The 24,588-nt window shown below is 45.1% G+C and overlaps 1 protein-coding gene across 1 annotated transcript; it reads left to right on the top strand.

Moving 5' to 3' along the window:
* Positions 1-151: 151 nt before the first annotated feature.
* GMCL1 (germ cell-less, spermatogenesis associated 1) lies at positions 152-24,587 on the top strand. The gene is made up of 14 exons (XM_009999349.1): positions 152-159; positions 335-458; positions 3,681-3,777; positions 5,522-5,619; positions 6,125-6,237; positions 6,909-6,974; positions 7,141-7,225; positions 7,623-7,713; positions 8,674-8,814; positions 13,970-14,039; positions 19,052-19,127; positions 20,244-20,389; positions 21,479-21,566; positions 24,459-24,587. Exons 1-14 carry the CDS (start codon positions 152-154, stop codon positions 24,585-24,587), a joined length of 1,332 nt encoding a protein of 443 aa, XP_009997651.1.
* Position 24,588: the final 1 nt, after the last annotated feature.

Below are 24,588 nucleotides of genomic sequence, written 5' to 3'. Positions count from 1 at the left end.
ACCCCCCGCAGGTCCGGGCGGCTCCGCTCCGGGGGTCCCGGGGGGTGGGGCGGGGAGAAGGGCCCGAGGGGTCGGGGTTTGGGACCCCCGAGGGCCGGGCCCGGGGCCCGGAGGGGCAGGAAGGAGATGGAGGGGAGGCTGTGGCGGGAGGATGGGCCTGCGGGTTTGGAGCAGGGGTTCGTTTCTGCTCTGCTTTGCAAAGCCCCAGTGAATGAGGGGGAAAGTCACGGGGGGGCTGGTCAGTCCTTTACAGAGGGGGCAACACCTTTACACTTTGTGTCGCTTCTGTCACAATAAAACTCAAAGGGTGTGTTTCTGTTTACGTTTTGTATAGGAAAAAATTGAAAAGCACCTCTAAGTATATTTACCAGACTCTGTTTTTGAATGGCGAGAACAGTGATATCAAAATTTGTGCTCTGGGAGAGGAGTGGAACTTGCATAAGATATATTTGTGTCAGGTAAGTGGCTTCTTACTCTCAATAATAACTGTATTTTTAATAAGAGACTATCTGGTAAATGTTAACATAACTTGAGGGTTTTTTTTGTCATATTTTGGACTTACCACTCTTTCTGTGGATGCAGGCGGTTAAACAACTTGTGTTTTAGAGAGTAATGTTAGAAAGCTTGGCTATAGCCTCGTGTTGGAAAGGTTTCTTCAGCTCTGTCTTCTGATTTTTCTCATTTGTTCATCTTAACCCTGGTGCATCCTTTGTGAAAACAGTCCTGAGAATTGTCTTTTGGTGTTCTGAGAACCTGGTCCTGTGTGCTAAACAAATAGCAGAGAGCCTCCTGCAATGTTAATATTCTTGCAGAGCAAAGAGAGCACTTCCAGAATGGAACTGTAAAGCCAGTGCTAACCAAGTTTAATTTTACTCTTCACTGGGACTTGAACCTGAAGTGAAAATGCTGGAGCTGGGTTTCTGTTATGTAGCCTTCATCCTGGGATGGAGGTCCTTGTTGCTTCCTTGCTATACTTGAGCAAGGTCTGCACAGAAGCTCTAAAAAGGGAAACATCTTGGTGTGTACCTACAAAAAAAGGTGCTGTTTCTACAAGCATTTTATTTTCAGGCTTCTATTAAGGTGAAATTCTCTCTGTTATTGTTTTCGGAGTGAAAAGGTGCTGTTGTCTTTGCTGTCTGTTCTCTTGATTACTTTTCTGGTGACAGAAGTGGGGAGGAACCCTAGCTTTGTCTTGCAATGTCTGATTCAGTTGTGCCCTTAACTTTAAAGTGCAGGTCTAACTTTGGAAGCAATTTGTTTGAAGCAAGAAGAGTAATTAGTACTAAACCTGTGTATGTGCACACTTCTTTGTCAGCTGTAGCCAAAGACAAAGTGGGTTCATGTGTTGCAAGGTGAAGGTGTCACTGTGAGGTTGAGTGCTCTGGTGTAGCAACTGATGGTAGAAGTCAGTTCTTGATTTAGTTTGTTGTTGCAGGAAAAAGGTTTTTACATGCATTACAGCCTTTTAAAGAATGTAAAATGAGGGCAGGAAAGTCACAGGAGAAGGATCTAGGAGTCCTGGCAGACAGTAAATGACCCATGAGCCAGCAATGGGCCCTTGTGGCTAAGAAGACCTGGGATGCATGAGGAAGAGTGTGGCCAGCATGTTGAAAGAGGTCATCCTGCCCTTCTGCTCTGTTCTAGTGAGGCTCCATTTGGAGAACTGGGATCAGTTCTGGGCTCCCCAGTTCAAGAGAGACAGGGAGCTGCTGGAGAGAGTCCAGGGGAGGGAAGCAAAGATGACTGGGGGACTGGAGCATCTCCCTTGATGAGGAGAGGCTGAGAGAGCTGGGACTGTTCAGCCTGGAGAAGAGAAGGCTGAGGGGAGACCTGATCAATGCCTGGAAGTATCTCAGGGTGCGTGCAGGAGGATGGAGCCAGACTCTGCTCAGCAGTGCCCAGGGACAGGACGAGAGGCAATGGGCACAGGCTGGAACATGGGAAGTGCCATTGGAATATGAGGAGGAACTTCTTGACTGTGAGGGTGACAGAGCCCTGGGACAGGCTGCCCAGGGGGGTTTGGAGTCCCCTTCTCTGGAGATATTCAAGACTCCCCTGGATGCAACCCTGTGGGATGTGCTCCAGGGGATCCTGCTTTAGTGGGGGGTTGGACTTGATGATCTCTAGAGGTTTCTTCCAACCCTGGGATTTGTGCATAGCCCAGGACTAAGCAGCCATCTCTGGAGAGATGTATTTGAGTGGGACAGCTGGCAGGCACAGCCTCCCCTGCCTGCTCACTTTTGACTCTTCATGAACAAGGAGGATGGGACAGTCAGACTGACATGGTGCAGCTGGGTTGGCTGTTGTTGACAATGATATTTTTAATCATCATGTGGTTCTGTTGTTGCTTCATCTCAAGTTCTTCCCTAAAACTTAGTGTGGGTTGATGACTAACAGTGAATATTGAATTGCTTTTGAACAGAGTTTGAAAATGGTGTTTTTTTCCTATAGAGGCCTTGGACAGGTGAGATGGGAGCTGAAGTTTTGTGGTTAACTGTTCTCATAAGTCAGGTTTCTGTTTCAGTTCATGCTCTATAACTGGAATTGTGTTACTGTAGGTAAAAGATTTTTGGAAGTTAAAAATAACTTAATGAAATGGTGGCTCCTCCCCTGCCTTGCTGAGCAGACTGTTTCACTCTGGCTGTTTCTTTTCCCTAGTGTCTCAAGTTACTGCATTTAGTTTGATACATACCAGAAAGCTGCTGCTCTACCTGGGGATGGTAGATTGAGAAATGGAGGATTTCCTTATTCTGATTGCTCTTTACTAGAAAGATACATTCTCATGAAATTCAGAAGTTGATCTACATGGCAAAGCTGAGGTAGCCTTGTGAGGATTGGTCAGAGGAATAAGGCCTGGGTTCTGAGACTGGTTTGTTGTATGTCATCATGGCTTGGGGATATGCTGGAGCTGTAGAAATATTTACATAAATCAAAGTTGGATTTTATGTTGTTTGCTGCCCTGAGTTGAAATGCTGAGTTAAGAGGTCAGGGAACATGGGACTGTACAAATAGACTTTATTTTCTTGATCTCTCAGGTAAACTTCAGTGAGTGATAGCATCTCATAATGGGCACTTCTGCTGCTGAGAAGGAAAATCAGGAATCCTAGTAGAGCAGTTTATTTCACTTCATTTGGATGGAAACCTATCAAATTCTAGTTTTATATGCCTTACACTTTATAATAAAAGGTATATTTACATAAATGGTGTATGTGTATGTGTCCTTGGTATGAGACTACAACTTTGTACCTTAATTTGTATGTCTTGCATGCCTTTTTGTTTTCTTCCCAACACCCAAACTGGCATTCCCTAATGCCTGCAGGATTTGTTGTCTGCAAGTAACATTAAAGACTTGATTCTTGGGCTAATTATATCCCCATTGATGCTGTGGTTTATAGGAAAAGAGCTTATGTGGCTTTTCTGGCCCTTTAAAGCTCTTTACTTTGATTACAGTCATGTAGTCCAAATCCTCTGAACACATTCTCACTTTCAGCAATAGAGCAGCTACAATTAGTCCTTTCTCAAGTATGGCAGGATGTTGTAGCTTGTTAAAACTTCCCTTAATTCATTTTGTTTTGCATAAGGGTAAATATTAACAATTTTTGTTCCTTGTGCTGCTTTTGTCAGCTCTAATTTGAGCCAAATCTCTTACTTAATTTCTTTTTCTCGCTTCCCTCATGTAGTCAGGCTACTTTTCCAGTATGTTCAGTGGATCTTGGAAAGAATCTAGCATGAATGTCATAGAGTTGGAGATTCCTGACCAAAATATTGATGTAGAAGGTAAGTGGAAACCTTTTATTGTAATGTGAACTCTGAAGGTAGAGGTGAAGTTAAACCTGACAGAAAACAACTATTTATATTTAATAGTTTTGAAACAAGTAAATGAGAAACTTGAACAAGTTCTGTGCTCATTCAGTTTTGAGCTTCACTTGGGTCACCTGTAGAGTTGAAGTCAGTTTTGTACCTCTGAGTTTGGAAGCGCAGCTGAAAAGCTCCCACCTGTCCTGTTGTTTCCATCGGGGCTCTAGAGACCCACCTTATCTTTGTAGAGTGTGCATCCCACCTTGATCTGTCTGCTCTGGAAAAGCTGCTCCCTGAGGACCCATGGGAGTTGGCAAAATATTTCCAAGCAGCACAGGGTGAAGACCAAGTGTCCTTCAGAAGAAATGCAGAGAAACTTGTGACATGATCATCATATGTCAACATGATGCTAGTGATGGGTTGCAGAGAGGATCATGAGGTTTAACTTCTTTTAACTTTAACTTCTTTTACGGCTCTCCATGTTTGCCCCATGGCATGACTTGGTGAGTGTTTAAGATGAATCTTTTGTTTAAACAGTACAAAGGGCTGTATTTTATTGGTTAATGCCATGTTCTGTGTCTTCTGTTTGTGTACACAAGGGCTAGTAAATATTAGCTCTTTATCCAGAGCAAATAGATTGTGCAGAGTGTGCACTTGAGGGCTTTGGTTATCTTGAAGGGTTCTTTTAGTTATCCATGCTCAAAATGATTAGTAGAGGCCCCCAGGGGTCAGTGCTGGGTCCAGTCCTGTTCAACATCTTCATAAACAACCTGGATGGGAGGACAGAGTGTCCTCAGCAAGTTGGTGATACCAACTGGTGATACCAAACTGGGAGGAGTGCCTGGTTCACTGGGAGGCTGTGGAGCTGGTCAGAGAGACCTGGACAGGCTGGAGAGCTGGGAAAAGAGGAACCTCATGAGTTTTAACAAGTGTAGAGTCCTGCACCTGGGGAGGAGTAACACCAGACACTAGGACAGATTCGGAGCTGAACCTGCTGGGAAGCAGCTCCCTGGAGAAAGACCTTGGAGTCCTGGTGGACAAGGAGTTACCCATGGGACAGCAATGTGGTCTGGTGGCCAAGAAGGCCTATGGAATCCTGGGGTGCATTAAAATGAGTGTGTCCAGCAGGTTGAGGGAGGTTCTGCTCCTCTTCTTCTCAGTCTTGGTGAGACCCCACCTGGAGAACTGTGTCCAATTCTGGGCTCCTCAGTTCCAGAGAGACAGGGATTTACTGGAGAGAGTCCAACAGAGGCTACAAGGATGATGAAGGGACTGGAACATCTGTCTGATGAGGAAAGTCTGAGAGACCTGGGGATGTTTACTCTGGAGAAGACTGAGAGGGGACCTTATTAATGTCTATAAATGTCTATCTGAAGGGGGGTGTCAGGGAAGGTCCAGGCTCTTCTGGAGTGGCCAGTGGCACCTGTGACAGGACAAGGGGCAATGGACACAAATTGGAACACAGAAAGTTCCCCCTTAACATGAGGAAGAACTTCTTTCCTGTGAGGGTGATGGAGCCCTGAGACAGGCTGCCCAGAGAGGTTGTGGAGTCTCCTTCTGGAGGCTTCCAAGAACCACCTGAATATACTTCTGTCTGACCTGCCCCAGGTGATCCTGCTCTGGCAGGGGGGTTGGACTCGATGATCTCCCTAGGTCCCTTCCAACCCCACCATTCTATGATCCTGTGCAAATCCTCTCTGTTTGACACTTGTGCTCTCTCCAGCCCTGCAGGTGGCTTTTGGCTCGCTGTACAGAGACGATGTCTTAATAAAACCCAGTCGAGTAGTTGCACTTTTAGCAGCAGCCAGCATGCTGCAGCTTGTAAGTAATAAATATGCAATATTTTTATGCTTTCTTTTCAGATAAAGAGAACAGATAATAAACTCACACACGTGTACTGTTTCAGCCAGAGAAATAAATAATCTTTTCATACTTAAGTGGGAAGAAACCCAAACACAATGCAGTGGTTTTATTTTAAAATGCTATTACTAAGATGCAGTTGTAACATTGTGCTGCTTTGAGCATCACATCTATAAGTAGATTCAAATGTGTTTTAACAGCTCATTTGTTCTACCCTGAAGGTATTAATTAAGCTTTGCTTGCACATGGTGTATCCTTAAGAAAAGTGTGTATTTCTGAGGAATGTTGGTTTGAATTTTCTGGCTAGAGCAGTACAGATCAGTGCAGAATGTGTGACTGCGGTAATAATTCAAGCATGAAAATCTGTCTGAACTGCACAATCTTTGACACTTCCTTTTGGGAATTTAAAACTTGGAATATTTGTGGCTTTGTTGTTTTGTTTGTTGTTTTTTTTTCCTCCCCACAGGATGGCTTAATCCAGCAATGTGGTGAAACAATGAAGGAAACCATTAATGAAAAAACCGTGTGTGGTTATTATAATTCAGCGGGGACGTACGGGTTAGACTCTGTGAAGAAAAAGTAAGAATTCCTTTCCTCAAGCTGCTTTGTACATTGCTAATTAAAAATGTGGATTTACAAATGCTAAAATAATGCCTAAGTTAATTTCTAACTTTTTTTTTTTTTAAAGCTACCTGGTTGGAGCTCTGCTTGTCCTGTTTTGGTTTCAAGTTTCTGGTCTAACCAAGTACCTTTAAAATTGCTATTAATTACTCAAGTATATTAGTAAAGACAGTATATTTGGTTTGCAGTATGGGAGTGAAATAATACTTGTGATCATTGACTGTTTTATCACAAAGCTGCTTTAATATTCAGAACTTAAGCTTAACTTTATCCTAATTAGGAGGGATAATTACACATGTGGGAGCAGAATGCTGAAGCCATCTGCTTCAGTCTGCTGTGAATTTGTGTGTTGTCAGACCTTTTTGTGGCAGTGATAGTACTTTAAAGGTAGGTTTCACTGTGCCCTGAGAGAGATTAAATACAACTTGAAGAGTTACAGAAAATTTTATGGTGAACTTCCTGTTTTTGAAGTAACTTTCTTCCATATTTTTACACATTAATGTCTCGGGTTAAAGCAGTATTTCAAAATCCTGAGGTGCATAATCAGGCTTTGTGAGCTTGAGCAACTGTTGCAGGAATGTTGACATATGTAAGAGAAAAAAGGTACTAATTCCTTACTTTTAATCTAGGTGCCTTGAGTGGCTCTTGAACAACCTGATGACTCACCAGAGTGTTGAACTCTTCAAAGAACTCAGGTACTCAGGCTCCAGTTAACATGGAGTGATGAAGTGCAATTTCTTTCAAAGCATACAGCTCACTACAAATAACTTTCTAGGCTAATGATGGTTGGTTGTTACCTACCTTGCTTTCTTGCTTTTATCTAGGCTGTCTGATAGAACTCTTATTTAATTCTTTTTTCAGCATAAACCTCATGAAACAGCTGATTAGCTCTTCTAACCTGTTTGTGATGCAGGTGGAAATGGACGTGTACACTGCTCTCAAAAAGGTACTTAGAGGCTGGGGCTTCAGGAAGTTGAACTCCTGAGTAGAAGATTTGTAACTCTATGGGAACTTCAACCTTTTTTTTTTTATTTATTGAAAGTATTTGATCAGACACTGGAATGGACTGCCCAGGGAAATGGTGGAGTCACCATCCCTAGAGGTGTTTAAGGAAAGGCTGGATGTGGCACTTAGTGCCATGGTCTGGAGATGTGGTGGTGTTAGGTCATAGGCTGGACTTGATGTTCTCATAGGTCTTCTCCCAATAATTCTGTGATTCTATTTAATAGAGTGTAAGAATCTTTGTAGGAATGAATGTATTATGAAAGTGTCCCTTTAATCATACATGTATTACTTGTCTGAAAACTTCAATTGACTCACTGGAGGTTGTTTATTTTACCCAGTGGATGTTCCTTCAGCTAGTGCCTTCCTGGAATGGGTCTTTGAAACAACTCTTAACTGAAGCTGATGCCTGGTTTGCCAAGCGTAGGAAAGGTAGGATAAATTGGCATGGCCTTGGATCAGGGAAGATGTGGGTTAAAAGTCAAGTATGATTGTTCTCCTCTGCTTCCAAACTTTATCCTGTTTTCTCCAGGAAGGCTTGCCTCTGCCAGCAGTCCCTGGCGTCACATTCTCCACAGTGAGAGCTTTTTCAGGGAACTGATGAAGAGAGTCCAGGGAAAGGGAATAAAGATCATTGGGGAGCATCTTCCTTGTAAGAAAAGGCTGAGAGAGCTATGATTGTTCAGCCTGGAGAAGAGAAGGCTGAGGGGACGCCTTATCAATGTCTGGAAGTATCTCAGGGTGGGTGCAGGGAGGATGGAGCCAGACTCTGCTCAGCAGTGCCCAGGGACAGGACGAGAGGCAATGAGCATAAACTAGAATGTGGGAAGTTCCATCTGAACATGAAGGAAAACTTTATGGTGAGGGTGACAAGGCACTGGAACAGGCTTCCCAGGAGGGCTGTGGAGTCCCCTTCTCTGGAGATGTTCAAGGCTCCCCTGGATGCAGCCCTGTGGGATGTGCTCCAGGGGGTCCTGCTCTAGCAGGGGGGTTGAACTGGATGATCTCTAGAGGTCCCTTCCAACCCTGACCACTCTGTGATTCTGTCTGTGTGGGCACAGGGCTTTTGGACTATTGTGTCCACATGTTTTCAAGTGAGCAGACATGGTCACTATTTTTGCTTTGTTGCTTTTGCCATTGTTCAGTCAGGCTGAGCTTTTGTTGCCTTCTCACTAGAAGGCACCAGTGTATTTCAAAAGAGGAAAAGTTTGGTCCAACATTTCTGCTGAAAGGATTTGAATTGAAGTAATTTCTTAATTTTAGCTGCAAAAAGTGATTTTCCTGTCTGTAATAACTTTTTCTGCTCGAGAAATTAAAACTCCATCTCAAATACAAATAGGATCTGGAAAATATTGAGGAAAACATGTGTGATACAGGTGCTCTGTCTTGCAGATTTGGAGGGGGACGTTGCGTTCCTGGAGTCGGAGCAGGGGAGCGCGTTCCTGGGGGTGTTCACACACCTGAGGCTGCAGTACATCATCAGTGACTTGGCATCAGCCAGAATTCTTGAGAGAGATTCCCTCATACCCTCAGGTGAGTGACGCAAGTTAGAATCATAGAATGTCTTGGGTTGGAAGTGAGTTATAAAGGTTAGCTAGACCAAACCCCCTACAAGAAGCAGGGACATCTCCAGCTAGGCCACTTTGCTCAGAGCCCTTTCAAGCCTGATCTTGAATGTCTCCAGGGATGGGGCCTCCACCACCTCTCTAGGCAACCCTTTCCATTGCTTCAGCACTCTTATAATAAATAACTTTTCCTTAATGTCCAACCTAAATCTATCCTTTTCTAGCTTGAAACCTTAATCTCTTGTCCTATTGTTACATGTCCTGTGAACAGCTCTTCCCCAGCCTACTTATAGGCCTTTTTCAGCTGTTGGAAGGTCACTATAAGGTCTCCCTGGGGTCTTCTCTTCTCCAGGCTGAGCAACCCCAACTCCCTCAGTCTGTCTCCATAAGAGAGGTGCTCCAGCCCTTAGATCATTCTCATTGCCCTCCTCTGAACATGCTCCAACAGGTCCATATCCCTCTTGTTTTGAGTTCTCCAGAACTGGACCCAGTTCTCCAGGTGGGGTCTCACCAGGGCAGGGTAGAGGGGCAGAATCACCTCTCTCAGCCTGCTGGCCACACTTGTACTAGATGCAGCCCAGGATGTGATTGGCTTTCTGGGCTGCAGTTGCACATCAGCAGCTCATGTCTAGCCTTTCCCAGCCTCCTACCCTGGAGTGATTGGGAAGATCTGGGTGCATTTACTGGATTTATCTCCAATGGTTGATTTGTGGCTGAAGATTCAGCAGAAGTTGAATATTAAATTGACATACGTAAGTCTTAAAAGGCACACAGGTAGGTGGGTCACTCCGTTCGTCAAAGTACTCTATAATCAATACATTATCAGTGCTTAAGGGACCCCAGAGCCCCAGACATGCAAGAAGTCTTTTTTCTGAGAGCAAAACTTGCTGACACTCAACTGTTTCTAGTCATTAACATTCTAAAAAGACCTGGGTATTTTTGGACAGTATTTGGAATATTACCTGAACATGAAAACCAAAAGCATAAGGTGCTCTGAGCTCTTCTCCCATCTTCAAAGACAAGTGATATTTACCACAGATTTTTAGATGGTTTTTGGGGCGGATAAGATCTTTAAATATTCTGCTTTTGTGATTTTATTTGCATTTTGACTTGTATCAAGTACATCCTCATTCCAGGTCCTGCTGCTTTTTAGAGCCCCTAAGTTGAAATGCTGTCTCATGTTGTTACAGATTGCTGTTATTAATATTACATTATCACTGAAAAATTATATATAAAAAACAGATATCATCTTGCTGCTGAAGTCTACGTTCACAGCTAAGCTTTTTGTTCATTGTTTGGAGACTCTGTAAACCTGGATGCTGCTAAAGGATTAAGACTGGAAATGAGTTATCAAGTTGGGTTATCAGTTGAAAATGTCTCTCCACTATCATTCATATCTTTTATCATGTGATAAACCTGCCCCTCCTTTTTCTTTCTTTTTTTTTTGCTTTTTTTTTCATTTGCCTTTTTCTCCTTCCCCAGAGTTAGCTGTGCTCCTTGTGGCAGTGTTTGGACTTCTTGTGCTCTTGGAATTTGGCTCCTGGGATCCTTGCTCCAGATTTCACTCTGTTCAGTGTTCCCTTATCATAATTGAACCCTAGCACTGCATTTTGCACTTTCTCTGGTAGTTTTTCCCTTGCTCTTCTGTACATAACTTCAATTTTATTTTTTGGGTATCTATCTGAAATGTAACCATCCATTCATCTGAGTGTCTGTGATGTCTGTTGAAAGGTGTAATTGCCACATGTCAGTTAAGACTGCTTTTCTTGAGCTGCTCATCATTCTTTGTAACTTCTTGGTATGTATGTTCCTGTCTTCTGTCCATACTTGCAGCCGTGGGGGTCAGTTTGGTCTCTTGCCACGCCTAATACTCAGCCTGTCTTTGCATGGCACTGCTATCTTCCTCTAAAATGAAAATTACTTTCTTCATCTCATATTGTTTTTTTCCTTCATGCCACCATAGATGTCCACAGAGTGAGGATATAATCCTAGAATCATAGAATGGTGAAGGTTAGAAGAGACCCTAAAAGATCAGCAGGTTCCAACCCCCCTGCCATGAGCAGGGACGTCTCCCACCTGCCCAGGCTGCACAAACCTCATCCAACCTTGCCTTGAACACTTTGGGGAAAGGGACACCCCTGGGCAACCTGTTCCAGCATCTTCCTACCCCTTGTCCTATCACTGCCCTCTCTAGTGAAAAGCCCTTCCCAAGACAGACTGGGCAGGATGTTTCTCTTGAAGCCTGTTGGCCTAAGCAAATTGCTCAATGGCTTTTCAAACACTTTCTTTACCATTAGGATGAATTAGTGGGCATCACTTTACTCAGCTTGTCTATCTTGTGCAGCTGTATCCTGACTCTGCCAGAAATAATGGTTTAGGTGCCCTTTGCAGAATGTCTGGGTGACTTTGAGCACCTCTTGCTCCCACTTTGAAATGTCAGAAGCTGGATGATGACTGTGGTTGGGGGGGTGGGACAGATGCCTTACCTTGCAAGAAATCTTTTAGTGTCTTGTGTGAAAGATAGCAACTACTTCTGCTTTCTCTACTCCCTGTCCTGGTTTAAATCAATTCCTTAGCAGATACAGAGGAGAGTGTCTTCTGTGATAGTTCTGGCAAAGTACAATCCAAAGGAACACGATCATCCCATGCTCCCAAGGTTGGAAGTGGTGTTCCAACAGCAGGGGGAGGCACTGTCCTACCGACAGTCCGGCTGCCTCCTGGGGAGTGTTCTGCTCGATTCTGTCGGTAGATGGGGCAGGGTTTGACCTCCAGCAGGTGGTAAAACGCTAAATTACACATAAAAATCCCAGAAGAATAGATCTGATCTTCGATATCTGGGGGTTTTTGTGCTTAAGTGATGTATAAAGTCAATAGAATCCATCTTCCTGGTACAGAGTATAATCAAAGTGCTAAGGCATCTTCATTCTGTAATAACATTTTTTTGGGTGAATTGCCCTTTTGATTGAAAAAAATAGGTGCATTGCCCTTTATATCGTTAATTTCATGATGACACAGGAAAACTGGGTTATTTCCTTGTGCAGTGGCTTTGTCAGCATGTGAATAAGATGTTGCAAACCAGAAATTTGCCAGTACTGCACTTGATTTCCTCCTCTTGATGTTGCTGTTGGTATCACTTACTAGAACTTTGGGCAGCCTTTTTTTAGTGTCCTTCAGTGAAAGATTGTGTCTAAGCTCAAACCCAAAAGCCTATCTGTGGAGGTCAGAGGAAGGTTCCTTAAGTTGTAACTTTGAAGCTGATTTGCTTCTGCTTTTTGAAAAAGAATGTGTAATTTTCTCATGGTTCATGGAGTGTTGGAGAGCTCCATGTTTACTCTTTGGACTTAAGCAGTTTGTGAGCTGTGATAAATGCTGAAGTAGGCTTGGTCACTCAGTGGGAAAGGTGGTGACAAGAAGTGTGTCATTAGTGCTGGAAAAGTACCTGATGTTTACACTCTGCTGCTGAGTATTGATTGAAAAAAACCGACCAAGGTTTGGATTCCAAGAGAACTAGGAGAGTGGGGAGGGAAGAGGTGCAGAATGCAAAGACCTGAAGTGCTCTTAAGAGTTTAATCCTTGCCAGCCCTTGTAGTCTGTTGATTGCAGCTTGTAGCCAAAAGCTGTGTTAAGATCAGAAACTTTAGCTCATCAATTAAAAGGAGACTTGGAGAAGTGTTGGTGGGGCACTTGGAGCAGGTTCTTGGCTGCCAACACCCAGCACTGGAGGTGATTGTGTGTGCCCAACAGAGCCTGCAAAGGTGGAAGTTGCTGGGGAGTTTATATTGCAGTATAGTTAAGCCCTTTTGATTATTTCAGATGAAATTGTTCTTGAGGTAAAGAAGGAAATCACATTGAATAGTTGAAAGAAATGGTGTAATTATTTACTATGTTTTTTTATACCCTCTATGTGTGTAGGACATGCAGGAGAAAGCTGAGACACTGTGTTAGTTCACAACAGAGTCAGTCTCTTCTTGTTTGTGTAGAGAAGATATAAGAGGCGGAAGCTCAAAATATGTGTAAGACAAGTGTTCATTGTTCTGTTTCACTTGGGAACTTCTAAATATCTCCTAAGCAGTATTTTAATTATTAATTGACAGGTGAACTATATTTGAAATACAACATATGAAATAGATAAGTACATATACAAGAATAATGATGCTCTCTCTTGATTCTATTTTTATTTTTTTTTCCTTCCAGCACATCCATTTTCTGTTCCTTAACTGTGTAGCTTCCCTCAGTTCACTGTTATACTTTGTTTTACTTTGATTAGTTCCCTTTTCGGTCTGAATCTTAACTCCAGAGTCAGCAGAGCTTTAATTTTTGCTTCTGGAATATTTAAGGCAATCTCAGCTCTGTGCTCTCGCTTCATACCCATCAGCTACCTGCTTTGTGTTCCTGGCAACAATGCTTCCCACTGTTTTTCTCATCCCAGTTTCTTCTTGCTCATGACCTTGCATACTTGCCCCTGTTTGTTACCTTGACTCAGAAGAATTTACATACTGTGCTTTTGGGTGCCTGTGATCCCTTTGGTGTAACTGACTTACAAGCTATTAGGTTTTGTTCTTTTTATCTCTTGGTTGCAACTGTTAATTTAATACAGCTGATAAAATCTTTATGGTGTTCTCAGAAGAAAACATGATTTATGTTTATTCCTGGTAGGGGACAATTTCTGTTTCTTTTTCCCATATCTGTGATAAGTCACCATTTCCTTTATCCTTTGATTCTGTTTTCTTTTTGTTTAACTTGTGTAGAATTCTGGGGGGGATTCACTTTCTCCCAAGAGTTTGTGAACAAGCTCCTTGGCTTATCAGAGCTTTGCACGCTGAGAACATGTGTTGAGTTGCATCACTTGGGGCAATTGGGAGTGCTTGAGAAGATGGATGTAGTCCTGACTTAGTGCTGGTGTTGATTTTTATCTGTACTGCTTTGCTTCCTCTGTGGGTGAGGCCTGGAGATGAGCAACACAAGTTTCTTAGCAGGTGTTGGGTTTGCACAGGCCATCCAGTTAATAAGTGTAACTTTATTATATCAATGTAATTTTATTTCTCTATTTCAAATGTTTATGAACGTCCCCATTCTCAGCTCCAAAGAAAACACCAAGCTTATTTATTTTTTTTTAATTTTAGAATGGCTGTCCTCTGTTTACAAACAGCAGTGGTTTGCCATGCTCAGAGCAGAACAAGACAATGATATTGGGTAGGTATATTACAGGCTTTCCTTTTTTGCTTTCTTAAATTAGAAACCTTCCTCTCATATAAATTCTGACACAATTAACTTGGAGTTTGCATTAAGAAGAGGGGGGGAGGCATAATTCAGTGGATTTAAACTCTGTTGCTCTCTGTGGAGCTGTCTGTTCCCTTGGGCAGACTGATCTCCTATCCCGAGGGAAATGCTTGGGGAGGGATGTTCTGGTTTGGTTTTTTTTATATTGCTTATTGCTTCTCCTTGACATATGTGGTGAGGCTTTGAAAGAGTAACTTACTAGCCTTCCATTTAAAGATGACTTGAGGAAAAGTGGTGCAGATGGAGAAGCAGAGAAGCAGCCTTTTCTGCCCTGCTTCCCTCCTCCCTGGGCAAGGTGGGCAAGAGGTTGTGGTGTGTGTAACCAGCTATTGGTGCAGATGGCAATTTGTCGTTTTTTTGTTTGTGCGGGGACAACTCCAGGCTAACCTTTGTTCCTGCCTCTCCCATCCCAGCCTCCCTGGCAGCCAGCACAGGCCCAGCACCCAGCAGGGCTTGACACCCTGGGACCTGGTTGCCTCATTCCCTTCTGATTTCACCGCCTCTCACCCACCCAGTGCTGGTTTGGCAGCTCTCTCTGCTGCCAGCACCTCCAGCTTTTCCCAGGCAGTGCATCCCTCTTCTCTCCATAATCCTCCTATTTTATACCCTATCTTTTCCCCCTTCCTAGACCACTGTTGGCGTTCTCTGCCCTTCCATGGCAGCTCCCAACATGCAGGTGTTGCTGTCCCCTTTCAAGGTCTGCATGTGGCTGTGCTGGGTGCAGCAGCCTGAAGGCTGCCAGGGTGGGTGATGCTGGTTGGGTTTCCTCAGGCTGTGTCTAAGCAGGGCTGTCAGCAGTGGTGCCTCGGGCAGCAAGGCTTCTTGACTGGATGTATTACCCCTGTGTGTGGGATCACAAGCGGCTTCCCTTCCCTCTGCTTGCTTTTTGCCACGTTGCACTGAGCCATCTCCTGTGATCTCTTTCTAAATACTGAAATTACAGCAAAGTGCAGCCAGGGGAGTTGTTCCTGCCTTTGTCTTCTGGTTCTTTGTGTGCTTTCTGGAGAACAAATGCCACTCAGGAAGCTGGAAAATGTTTGTCATCTATCGAGAACCATTAAGCCAACTTCTTTATTTCCTTCCATCAGCTCTTCTAGCCCAGCCTTTGCCATGCTGGGGAGGAGCCTGCTCAGCTGCATTGGCAGGCTTCACTTACTAATTGCAGCCTGAAAAGCAGGAGAGCTGCTGTCCTGATTTGAACCAAAGGCCATGCAGGCTGTGGCAGCATTCAGCAGTACAGAGCTACAAACCTCCCCTCTTCCTTTAACATGGAGAGTGAGTGTTCTCTTGCTGTGCTAGTGAAGGATTTTCCAGCTGGAGGTTTTGGCTGGATTGTTACTGAATGACCAATCACCAGCAGAGACTTGCTCCTAAATATGTACAGTTCTATTTTAGAACAGCTTATGCTTTACTTGCCTTACCTGGAGAACTGTGTCCAATTCTGGAGCCTCCAATTTAAGAAGGACATGTTGCTCCTGGAAGGAGTCCAAAGGAGGCCATGGAGATGATCAGGGGGCTGGAGCAGCTCTGCTCTGGAGACAGGCTGGGAGAGTTGGGGTGTTCAGCCTAGAGAAGAGAAGGCTCCAGGGAGACCTTAGAGCAGCTTCCAGCGCCTGAAGGGGCTCCAGGAAATCTGGAGAGGGGCTTTTTATGAGGGCTAGTAGCAAGAGGTCAAGGGGTAATGGGTTAAAACTGGAGGAAGGGAGACTTAGACTGGACATGAGGAGGAAATTCTTGGCTGTGAGGGTGGTGAGACCCTGGCCCAGGTTGCCCAGGGAAGCTGTGGCTGCCCCATCCCTGGAAGTGTTGAAGGGCAGGTTGGATGGGGCTTGGAGCAGCCTGGGCTGGTGGGAGGTGTCCCTGTCCAGTTGGGACTGGATGATCTTTAAAGGTCCCTCCCAACTCAAACCATTCTATGGTTTAGCCCCAACAGCTCATGACAGTGGCTTCCATGGCTTAATCGTGCATTGCATGGGAAATACTGAATTCCTTTTAGTGTTAACATGTAACAGTGTAAAAAATCCCCAAAACTCTGGTCTTAAGAATAGTTCAGATCTTTAAATGGTTCTCACTGTCAATAGCAGTGCTTTAGAAAACACAAAGTACATCTTTGTGAATCTCACCATTTCAGCTCCTCAAGATGAATGTTTTGGGTGGCCATAGCTTGTTTCTGGTCCTATTCATGTTTTTTGGAAAGGCTTTTCTTGGAATGCTCTCATTGGATGTATCTAAGAGTAGAGGCTTGTGCATTGTTTTTACCTTCTAGCTCGTTTGGGAACCCCAGTTCACATGCAACTGAGTGTTGATGTGCTCACCAACCTTCTGACCCAAGAAAAGACCATGGATTGGCTGGGTTGTGTCTCCTGGTAGCTCACTGCAATGCAGGGAGAGTATTTTAATTGTCAGTGAAATGTTCTGGCAAAAGTAAGCTCTCATACAAAACTTGACATGCAGAGGATGGATCTCTTACCAGCTTTTAAAGAGAACAACTTCCCTGTTCAGCTGCAGCACTGATGATTTCAGTGACTCTTGGAATAAGCAGAGTATTTTTTCCACATTTTTCTTGCTTGTCTAGTTTTAGGCCATATGGAATTTATTATTTATTTTTAAGACAGCTAGAAGTGGAAATTTTGGGCAGAGAAAGTTGTACTTAGCAATAAGAATCAGTTTGCCCCAATGTCCTATTCTGGTGCTCATTGCCAAGGCCTTTCATTAATGGCAGAGGTAGGAAGGGGTGAGTTGTGCTGTTTCTTCTCTATACATCCTATCTTCTGACCGGAGTAGTTTATAAATGATTCAAGGTGGCATCAAGGCTGCTGTTTGCTTAATAGCCAGTAATGAGCAGGGTGCTCTCTGGGGGCACACGTGTGCGCAGAGTGAGAGCTTCCCTGGGGTGACCTGCAGCTCAGATGTTGTGGCACTAGCCCTGGCATGCAGTCTCTGAGACAAATGTTATGTGAAGTCCTGAGATCATTTCTCTGTCTTCTGCTGGCGAGCTGCAATGCCACCCAGCAGTGTCACCCTGCAGTGAGATGCCTGTGGCTCATGTCTCTGCAACTGTTCCTTTAAATCAAAACAAATCTTTTGCACGCTCCACAGACTTGTTGCTGAAAGAAAATAATTAAGGTTTTACAGGGTCATCCTTTTATCCAGATCCTCTGCCCTTCCTCTCTCATTTCCTGCCTGTATCAGTGTCTTCACATCTTTTTTTTCCCTTAGACACAGGGGTAGAAACATAGTAAGCTGAACACAAAGTGAGGTTGGACTCGCAGCGAGCTGAAGCAAGGCTCTATTTTCATGTCCCACCTGGCACCATAATTGCAGCTGCTTATTCTAGGACTGCCAAGATGGAAATGATACTGCTTTGAAATGTGTGACATGGTTTGCTCTTTGGATAACTTTAGAGAGGAGAAGAGAGTGTTCCTCATCTGCTCCATGTCGTTTGCATTTCAAAGGACTAAACATTTTATTCACTCCTCAGAATTTGAGATTTTTTTAGCGTAATACTGGAGTTTGTGGCTTTGAACTGTAGCTGCTCAAGGCTTTCTTGTGCTCAAGTGGATAACTTCTTGTTTTTTTAATTAAACACTTGTTCTGTGGCAGATCTTCCAAGTCCATAGCTGGAACAGTTTCTGCTCTTAATAGTCTCTGAGTCTCTTTGGCAGTGTTGAAGAATGAAACAGAATAACTAGACTGTTCACTGAGTGTGTGGGTCAGTGGTTAAAGCTGGAGGTTTTGCATCTTCTGAGGCTGCTCAAGGAATTGAGAGGGGGGAGCACTAATGTCTGCACATTATGTACTAGTGTTTGTGAAATTTGTCATTAATTAAGCAGAAATCAATCTTTTATCACCATTACTGAATTTAGGTCAGGTACCTAACCAGTTCAGCTGGAAGGTGTGGAAAAAGCACACAGGAGGTTCTTGAGTGAATTTGTTTAACATGATCAGATCATTTGCTTAACTTATTCATAAAATACTTAATCTTCTAGGATTGGTTTTTATAGAAACTGGAGGGGAAGGACCACAGACTGAGTTTGTTTGAGCAATAGCTGCAAGTTCTTGTGTTGTGTACACGACAGGAAGATAACAGATGCTGCATTTCTTATCACTTCTATAGCTTGAAGTCATTTGATATTGCAGGTTTATAATTTAACTTGCGTGGGGGAGGGGGTTGCCTTTCATTAAGATTTATAATACTCACTTCAAGCGTTTGTCCTCAGTGTAGCTTGAAGACTTTCTGGTTGCTTATTTGGTTAATGATGTAATCGTGTCTCAAATGAAGTGAGTAACATACCTTTGGAGAATTGAGACTGATTTGACTTGTGCTGTCTCTGCAAGATTTTCTCCATGTTGAAGCACCAGTGGAAGCTGTGAGGTGAACCAAGTTTGAGTTGGTGTAGGATGACAGCAACAAGAGGCTTCTGGCACTTGGTAGTCGCTGTGGGTGAACTTTTTTTAGAGGAGTTGCATAACCAGCTGCTTGAGAAACCTTCCCCAGCGTTTCTGTGAGTGCTTCCTCATCAGCTGCAGGGTCCTGCAGCTGCTCCTCAGTAGTCACACATTTATTTCTGCCTAGAAGTCAGGAATACTGCTTTAAAAAATGACTTAGGCTTTTTTTAAGGAGGATTGGAGAATGTCTGTCATTGTGACAGCCATTATTTTCTTACCTGGAAAAGTTCTTCTATGGAAGTCCTACCTACCTGAGGTGTCCCAGCCTATGTTGCAGTTTTGTGGAGCGGCTGGATATTCATGGGATAATTAGTGTTGAAAGGGATTCTGGGAGGTCATCTAGTCTAGCCTCTGCTCAAAGCAGGGTCACTTGTGTGGTCAGACCAGTTTACTCTGTCTGTTCATCTTTCCCACATTGAAATACCACTCAAAGCCATTTCAGCATCCTTAAAGATCCACTTTCTTTTTTTTTGTAGGCCTCAAGAAATAAATAAAGAGGAACTGGAAGCAAACAGCATGAGGTGTGGTCGAAAGCTTGCAAAGGATGGTGATGTAAGTGTGGCATGTGGCTCAGTCTGTGCAGAGCTGACATGTCTCAGACATGTTAGGTATTTTCAAAACATATGGGTCTTAATTGTCAAACTGCATCAAAAAGATGTAGTGGAGATGGCATGTCAAGGAAATTATTCTGCTTTCCCTAGACAGATGCAAATGCTTGCTGTCTGTGTGATGAATAAGGAATTAGTGTTTTAATTGTGCTCTTGAGCTGCAAGCAAGCCCATGTTTGGAAAAACTTGTAGTGGGTGAAAGGAAGGCAAGTAGCCATGACTTTTGAGACTTGTTAAACACATTAAATTAAAATATAGCCCTGATTTAAGCTGAAAGACAGGAGATTTAGGTGAGACATCAGGAAGAAATTCTTCACCATGTGGGTAGGAAGGTGCTGGAACAGGTTGCCCAGGGAGGTCGTGACTGCCTCATACCTGGCAGTGTTGAAGGGCAGGTTGGATGGGGCTTGGAGCAACCTGGGCTTCTGGGAGGTGTCCCTGCCCATGCAGAGAGGCTGGAACCTGATGATCTTTAAGGTCCTTTCCAACCCAAACCCTTCCAGGATTCTATGATCACTGATGTCTTTTTAACTGGAAAAGGAAGCTTTCTAGATCAAATGTAACAGCCACAGCTGGAACCCCCGTGTGTTCCATACAGCTGTGTGTGTCTTTAGGTAACAGGTCTTGTGAAGAAACACAAAGCATGACTTTTTTCCCCACTGAAGTGAGGAAGAGGATCTTGTACTCCAAGGAGTGCTTTGAGCATGAGGGTGGTGAACAGCTGTGCGGAAATACTGCACCAGTTACCAGAAATGCAGAAGTACTTTAGATCCACTTGTGCTGAATGCAGCTGTCTATGTTTGGAAGGCAGCTAGTCCTGAGCTTGTGTCATCTGTCTGCAAGGGCTGACTGCTCAAGGGAGAGCTTTCCTACCAAGGGTGTCTTATGTTTCACAGAGGTGTTGGCAAGAACCCTTCAATCCGCCCAACACCCCTGCAGCTGAGAATCCCGTTCCCAAATCTGATTTGTTGGAGAAGTAGCACTTACCTTTTCTCTTGTCATGAATACTCAGACTGGTTTGTTTGGGTGGTTTTGTTTTTTTTTTTATGCTTATCTCCAGTACTGCTGGCGATGGACTGGGTTCAACTTTGGCTTTGACCTTCTTGTTACTTACACAAATCGTTACATCATTTTCAAGCGGAACACGCTGAATCAGCCCTGCTGTGGGTCGGTCAGTCTGCAGCCTCGGAGAAACATTGCCTTCAGGTTTGTTCCCCAGGGCTCTGTACTGGAACCAGAGCTGTTCAGCATTTTTGTTGGAGACATCGACAGTGGGGTTGAGTGTCTCCTCAGCCAGTTTGCTGATCACACCAAGCTGTGTGGAGTATCTGCTGCCCTAGAGGGAAGGGATCCATCCAGAGGGACCTGGACAGGCTGGGAGAGGTGGGCCTACCCCAGCCTCTGAAGTTCAACAAGGCCAAGTGCAAGGTCCTGCCTGCACCTGGGTCAGCACAACCCCAGAAACAATACAGGCCTGGGGAAGAATGGCTGGAGAGCAGCCCTGAGGAAAAGGACTTGGGGGTTGGAGGAGATGAGAAGGTGGACATGAGCCACCAGTGAGTGCTGGAGCCCAGAGGGGCAATTGTGTCCTGGGCTGCATCAAAAGAAGTGTGTTCAGCACGGTCAGGGAGGTGATGCTGTGTACAGCTGTGGAGCCCTCAGCACAGGAGAGACATGGAGCTGTTGGAGAGGGTCCAGAGAAGAGCCACGGAGATGACCCAAGGGCTTGAGCAGCTCTGCTCTGGAGACAGGCTGGGAGAGTTGGGGTGTTCAGCCTGGAGAAGGGAAGGCTCCAGGGAGACTTTAGAGCACCTTGCAGTGCCTGAAGGGGCTCCAGGAAATCTGAGGTGGGACTTGGGACAAGAGATGGTAGTGATAGGACATGGGCTAATGGTTTTAAACTGGAATTCTTCACCATGAGTGTAGGAAGGCACTGGAATAGGTTGCCCAGGGAGGATGTGGAAGCCCCCTCTGTGGAGGTGTTCAAGGGCAGGGTGGATGAGGTTTGTGCAGCCTGGTCTGGTGGGAGGTGTGCCTGCTTTTATAGCAGGGGGGTTGGAACCTGATGATGTTTAAGGTCCCTTCCAACAATTCTAACCAGTAGCCAAGGAGATGTGTTTGCTTTACCTGTGCCATGTGCTGAAATGTTTCACCTTAACTTAGTTTTTCCATCTGTGCTCGCATTACATTTTATTGCCACCAAGTTAGTTACATTTGAAAAACTTTTTCTGTCTTCCTGTGAGAAACTCTTTGTGCTGGAAAATTCACATAATGTCCCTGTTGTCCTGTCCCTAGGTTACGCCTGGCCTCTTTTGACAGCAGTGGGAAAATAATTTGCAGCAGAACAACAGGATATCAGATCCTAACCCTTGAGAAGGACCAGGTATGTCTGTGGATGTTTTTGAGCTGTTGAACTTGAACTGTGGAGTCAAAGGCATGAGGAGTGGTTATGGTTTGGGAGACCTGGCACAGTGTTGGACACAAGAGAGAGAGGGTGCTTAGGACCCTGAAAGGCTGGAAGGGTCAGTATTCCTGCCCACTCCCTGTCACAATCTATCACAGCCAGGAGAGCCCTTCCTGCTCCTTTCTCCCTGCCAGGGCTGCTGCTGGTTCCTTCAGTTTCCCAAGTGCTCCAGAATCCACCTGCATTGGGTGCTGGGAGGAGCCACGACCCTCTCCCCTGGAGCTGCCCTGCCTTTCCCGTATCCCTGCCATCATCGAGATTGGTTTTGTATAGAGATACTTAACCTGTTCTTCCCCCACGTTTTACACTTTCATCTTGTGTTACAGTAAATTTGTTTCTAGTTTCAATTTAAAAACAAAAACAAAACAGGAGGGGAAGTAATAATTTAATTTCACAGTAATCACACACAGGACACAGACCTTGTCAGAGCAGGGCTCACACACGTTGCCCCACCCCTCCCTTCTTCCCACCCAAATCCCTTTGTTCCCAGTTTCTCTCCCTCCTTCCCCCCAGTGGCACAGGGGGATGGGGATGGGGTTTAGAGTCAGTTCACGGGCTGGTGGTTCCTGCTGCTCCTTCCTCCTCAGGAGGAAGGATACCTGACAGTCCTGCCCTGCTTCCCCACGGGGTCCCTCCCTTCGCAGATCCTCCACCAGCCTCCATGAGCCCTTCCCACCAGGCCTGGAGCTGCTCCAGCGCTGCCCGCAGAGTCACAGGGGCTTGGGGAACAGGCACCTCACCTGGCCCGGGGGCTCCCACAGCTGTGCAATCAGAATCCACAGGCAGCAAATCCTCTGGGCACAAAACCCAAGCCCACTGGCCAAGTTCAGCCCTTCGGGTGCCTTCAGGGAATGTTCCACCACGTTCCTCCGTGAGTGCAGGGGCACAGCTGCCATCTCACCATGGGCTGCAGGGAAACTTTTGCTTAGGCACCTTTTTCCTCTCATTCCTCACCAACCACCAGCACTGCTCTCCTCCTCCTGCACAGCTCTTCTCCCCCCAAGTGCCTCTCTGCTGGGTGTTAGAGCCGCTCTTTCGTATGTTAATTGCTGAGGCACATCTGTTGTCCCTGTAATGGATCTTTGGCTGGGTTTTGGGGCAGGGGGAGCTTCTCAGCTTCTTACCAGAGCCACTCCTGTGGCCCTTCCCTACTGCTACCAAAAAATCCACCAAACCAGAACAGAAGACAGTGGTGCTTTTGAAGAGGAGTTGGTCTTGTTCCTTACGTGGAATTTCAAGCTTTCCTTTTACGGGCGGCAAAAGGTGAAGCTAAATTGTGAAGTGTAACTAGGGTAGGATGGAGTGGATTTCATTAGTGTTGATAATGGTGAATTGAGTTCCCGTGGTGCTGCTGAATCACTCAGTGCTAGTGCAGTTTCCAGGCCTCTGAATTGTGTGGCCATCAGATTCCTGCTTATTTAGAGGCAAATTTGGAGTTTGTTTGAAGATTTCCTGTGTTGTAAGCTGAAGAGTTAAAAGAGCAGCTGCATGTTGTTCAAGGGTGGTATTTATCACTCTGTTAAAAAAATAAAGAAAAGCCTCAGAGAGCAGTGGAGCTTTCATAAGAGAACATGCCCATTTCCACCCATCTGTGGCAGCAGAAATTAGTAAGGAACGTGGAAGAGTTGATCATCAGGTTTCTTAAATCCTAATCAGCAGTGATGGGCAGATGGTGAGCACACAGAAAACTTGTCCTGGTTAATGCCAGCCTTCTTGTAGGATCAAATGGCAATTTTGCTACCCCAAAACCAATTCCTGGAATGAAACTGAGGAATTCCTACCAACCAACTGTAACTTGCTTGAAAGTCTTGCCTGGCTGGTTAACTCTCCTGGTAGTGGCAGAAGAGCCTTCCTTTCCCTCCAGTGTGCCTGAAGGCAGAGCTAGTTCAGTCATTCGTTGGGCTTCTGTTATCTGTGATGCAGAAGGGTTGGCAGCACTGGGTGAAAAGGTTATAAACACTTTAAGAATATCTTATCAGTGTTACTGTAATAAAACATCTGCTTAAGGTGAAAGTGGATTGATTATTTTGCTGGACAAGAAGCTCAACATGAGCCACCAGTTTGCACTGGAGTCTGGAAACCAACCATGTCCTGGGCTGTCACCAATGTGACCAGCAGGGCCAGGGAGGGGATTCTGCCCCTCTACTCTGCTCTGGTGAGAACCCCCCCCCCGCAAACAGGCCTGAGTCCAGTTCTGGAGCCCCCAACATAAGAAGGACATGGAGCTCCTGGGGCAAGTCCAGAGGAGCCATAGAGATGATGGGAGGGCTGGAGCAGCTCTGCTCTGGAGACAGGCTGAGAGAGTTGGGGTGTTCAGCCTGGAGAAGAGAAGGCTCCAGGGAGACCTTAGAGCACCTTCCAGTGCCTGAAGGGGCTCCAGGAAAGCTGGGGAGGGACCTGGGACAAGGGCAGGGAGGGATGGGATGGGGGAATGGATTTAAACCTGAAGAGGAGAGGTTGAAGTTGGACATGAGGAAATTCTGGAGTGTAAGGGTGGGGAGACACTGGAACACGTTGCCCAGGGAGGCTGTGGCTGCCCCATCCCTGGGAGTGTTGAAGGGCAGGTTGGATGGGGCTTGGAGCAACCTGGGCTGGTGGGAGGTGTCCCTGTCCATGCAGGGGGTTGGGACTGGATGGTCTTGAAGGTCCCTTCCAACCCAAAATTATTCCATTATTCTGTTTTGAGTTTTTTTTAATACACAGTAATTGAAATGATAGAGTGACTGAGTATCAGTGTGGTGTGATTTGTCAGGGTCCTTCCCTCTAATGGCACCTCTTGCTGTGCACTTGTCACTGTGTTTGCTTTACCAGGAGCAGGTCGTCATGAACTTGGACAGCAGACTCCTGATCTTCCCACTTTATATCTGCTGTAACTTCTTGTACACCTCGCCAGAGAAGAAGGCCGACAGTGAGACACAGCCAGATCCTGGGGACACCTGAG

This window comes from Chaetura pelagica, unplaced genomic scaffold, assembly GCF_000747805.2.
Source record: "Chaetura pelagica isolate M959 unplaced genomic scaffold, ChaPel_1.0 scaffold526, whole genome shotgun sequence".
Taxonomy (NCBI): Eukaryota; Metazoa; Chordata; class Aves; order Apodiformes; family Apodidae; genus Chaetura; species Chaetura pelagica.
The sequence above is the reverse complement of the archived record's forward strand: the minus strand, read 5'-3'. Positions and strand labels throughout refer to the sequence as shown.

Bases quoted from the DNA above. Each gene is read 5' to 3' on its own strand.
- GMCL1 (XM_009999349.1), top strand. The intron at 6,238-6,908 runs GTAAGAATTCCT...CTTTTAATCTAG, and splicing joins TTAGACTCTGTGAAGAAAAA to GTGCCTTGAGTGGCTCTTGA. The intron at 20,390-21,478 runs GTTTGTTCCCCA...TCCTGTCCCTAG, and splicing joins CGGAGAAACATTGCCTTCAG to GTTACGCCTGGCCTCTTTTG.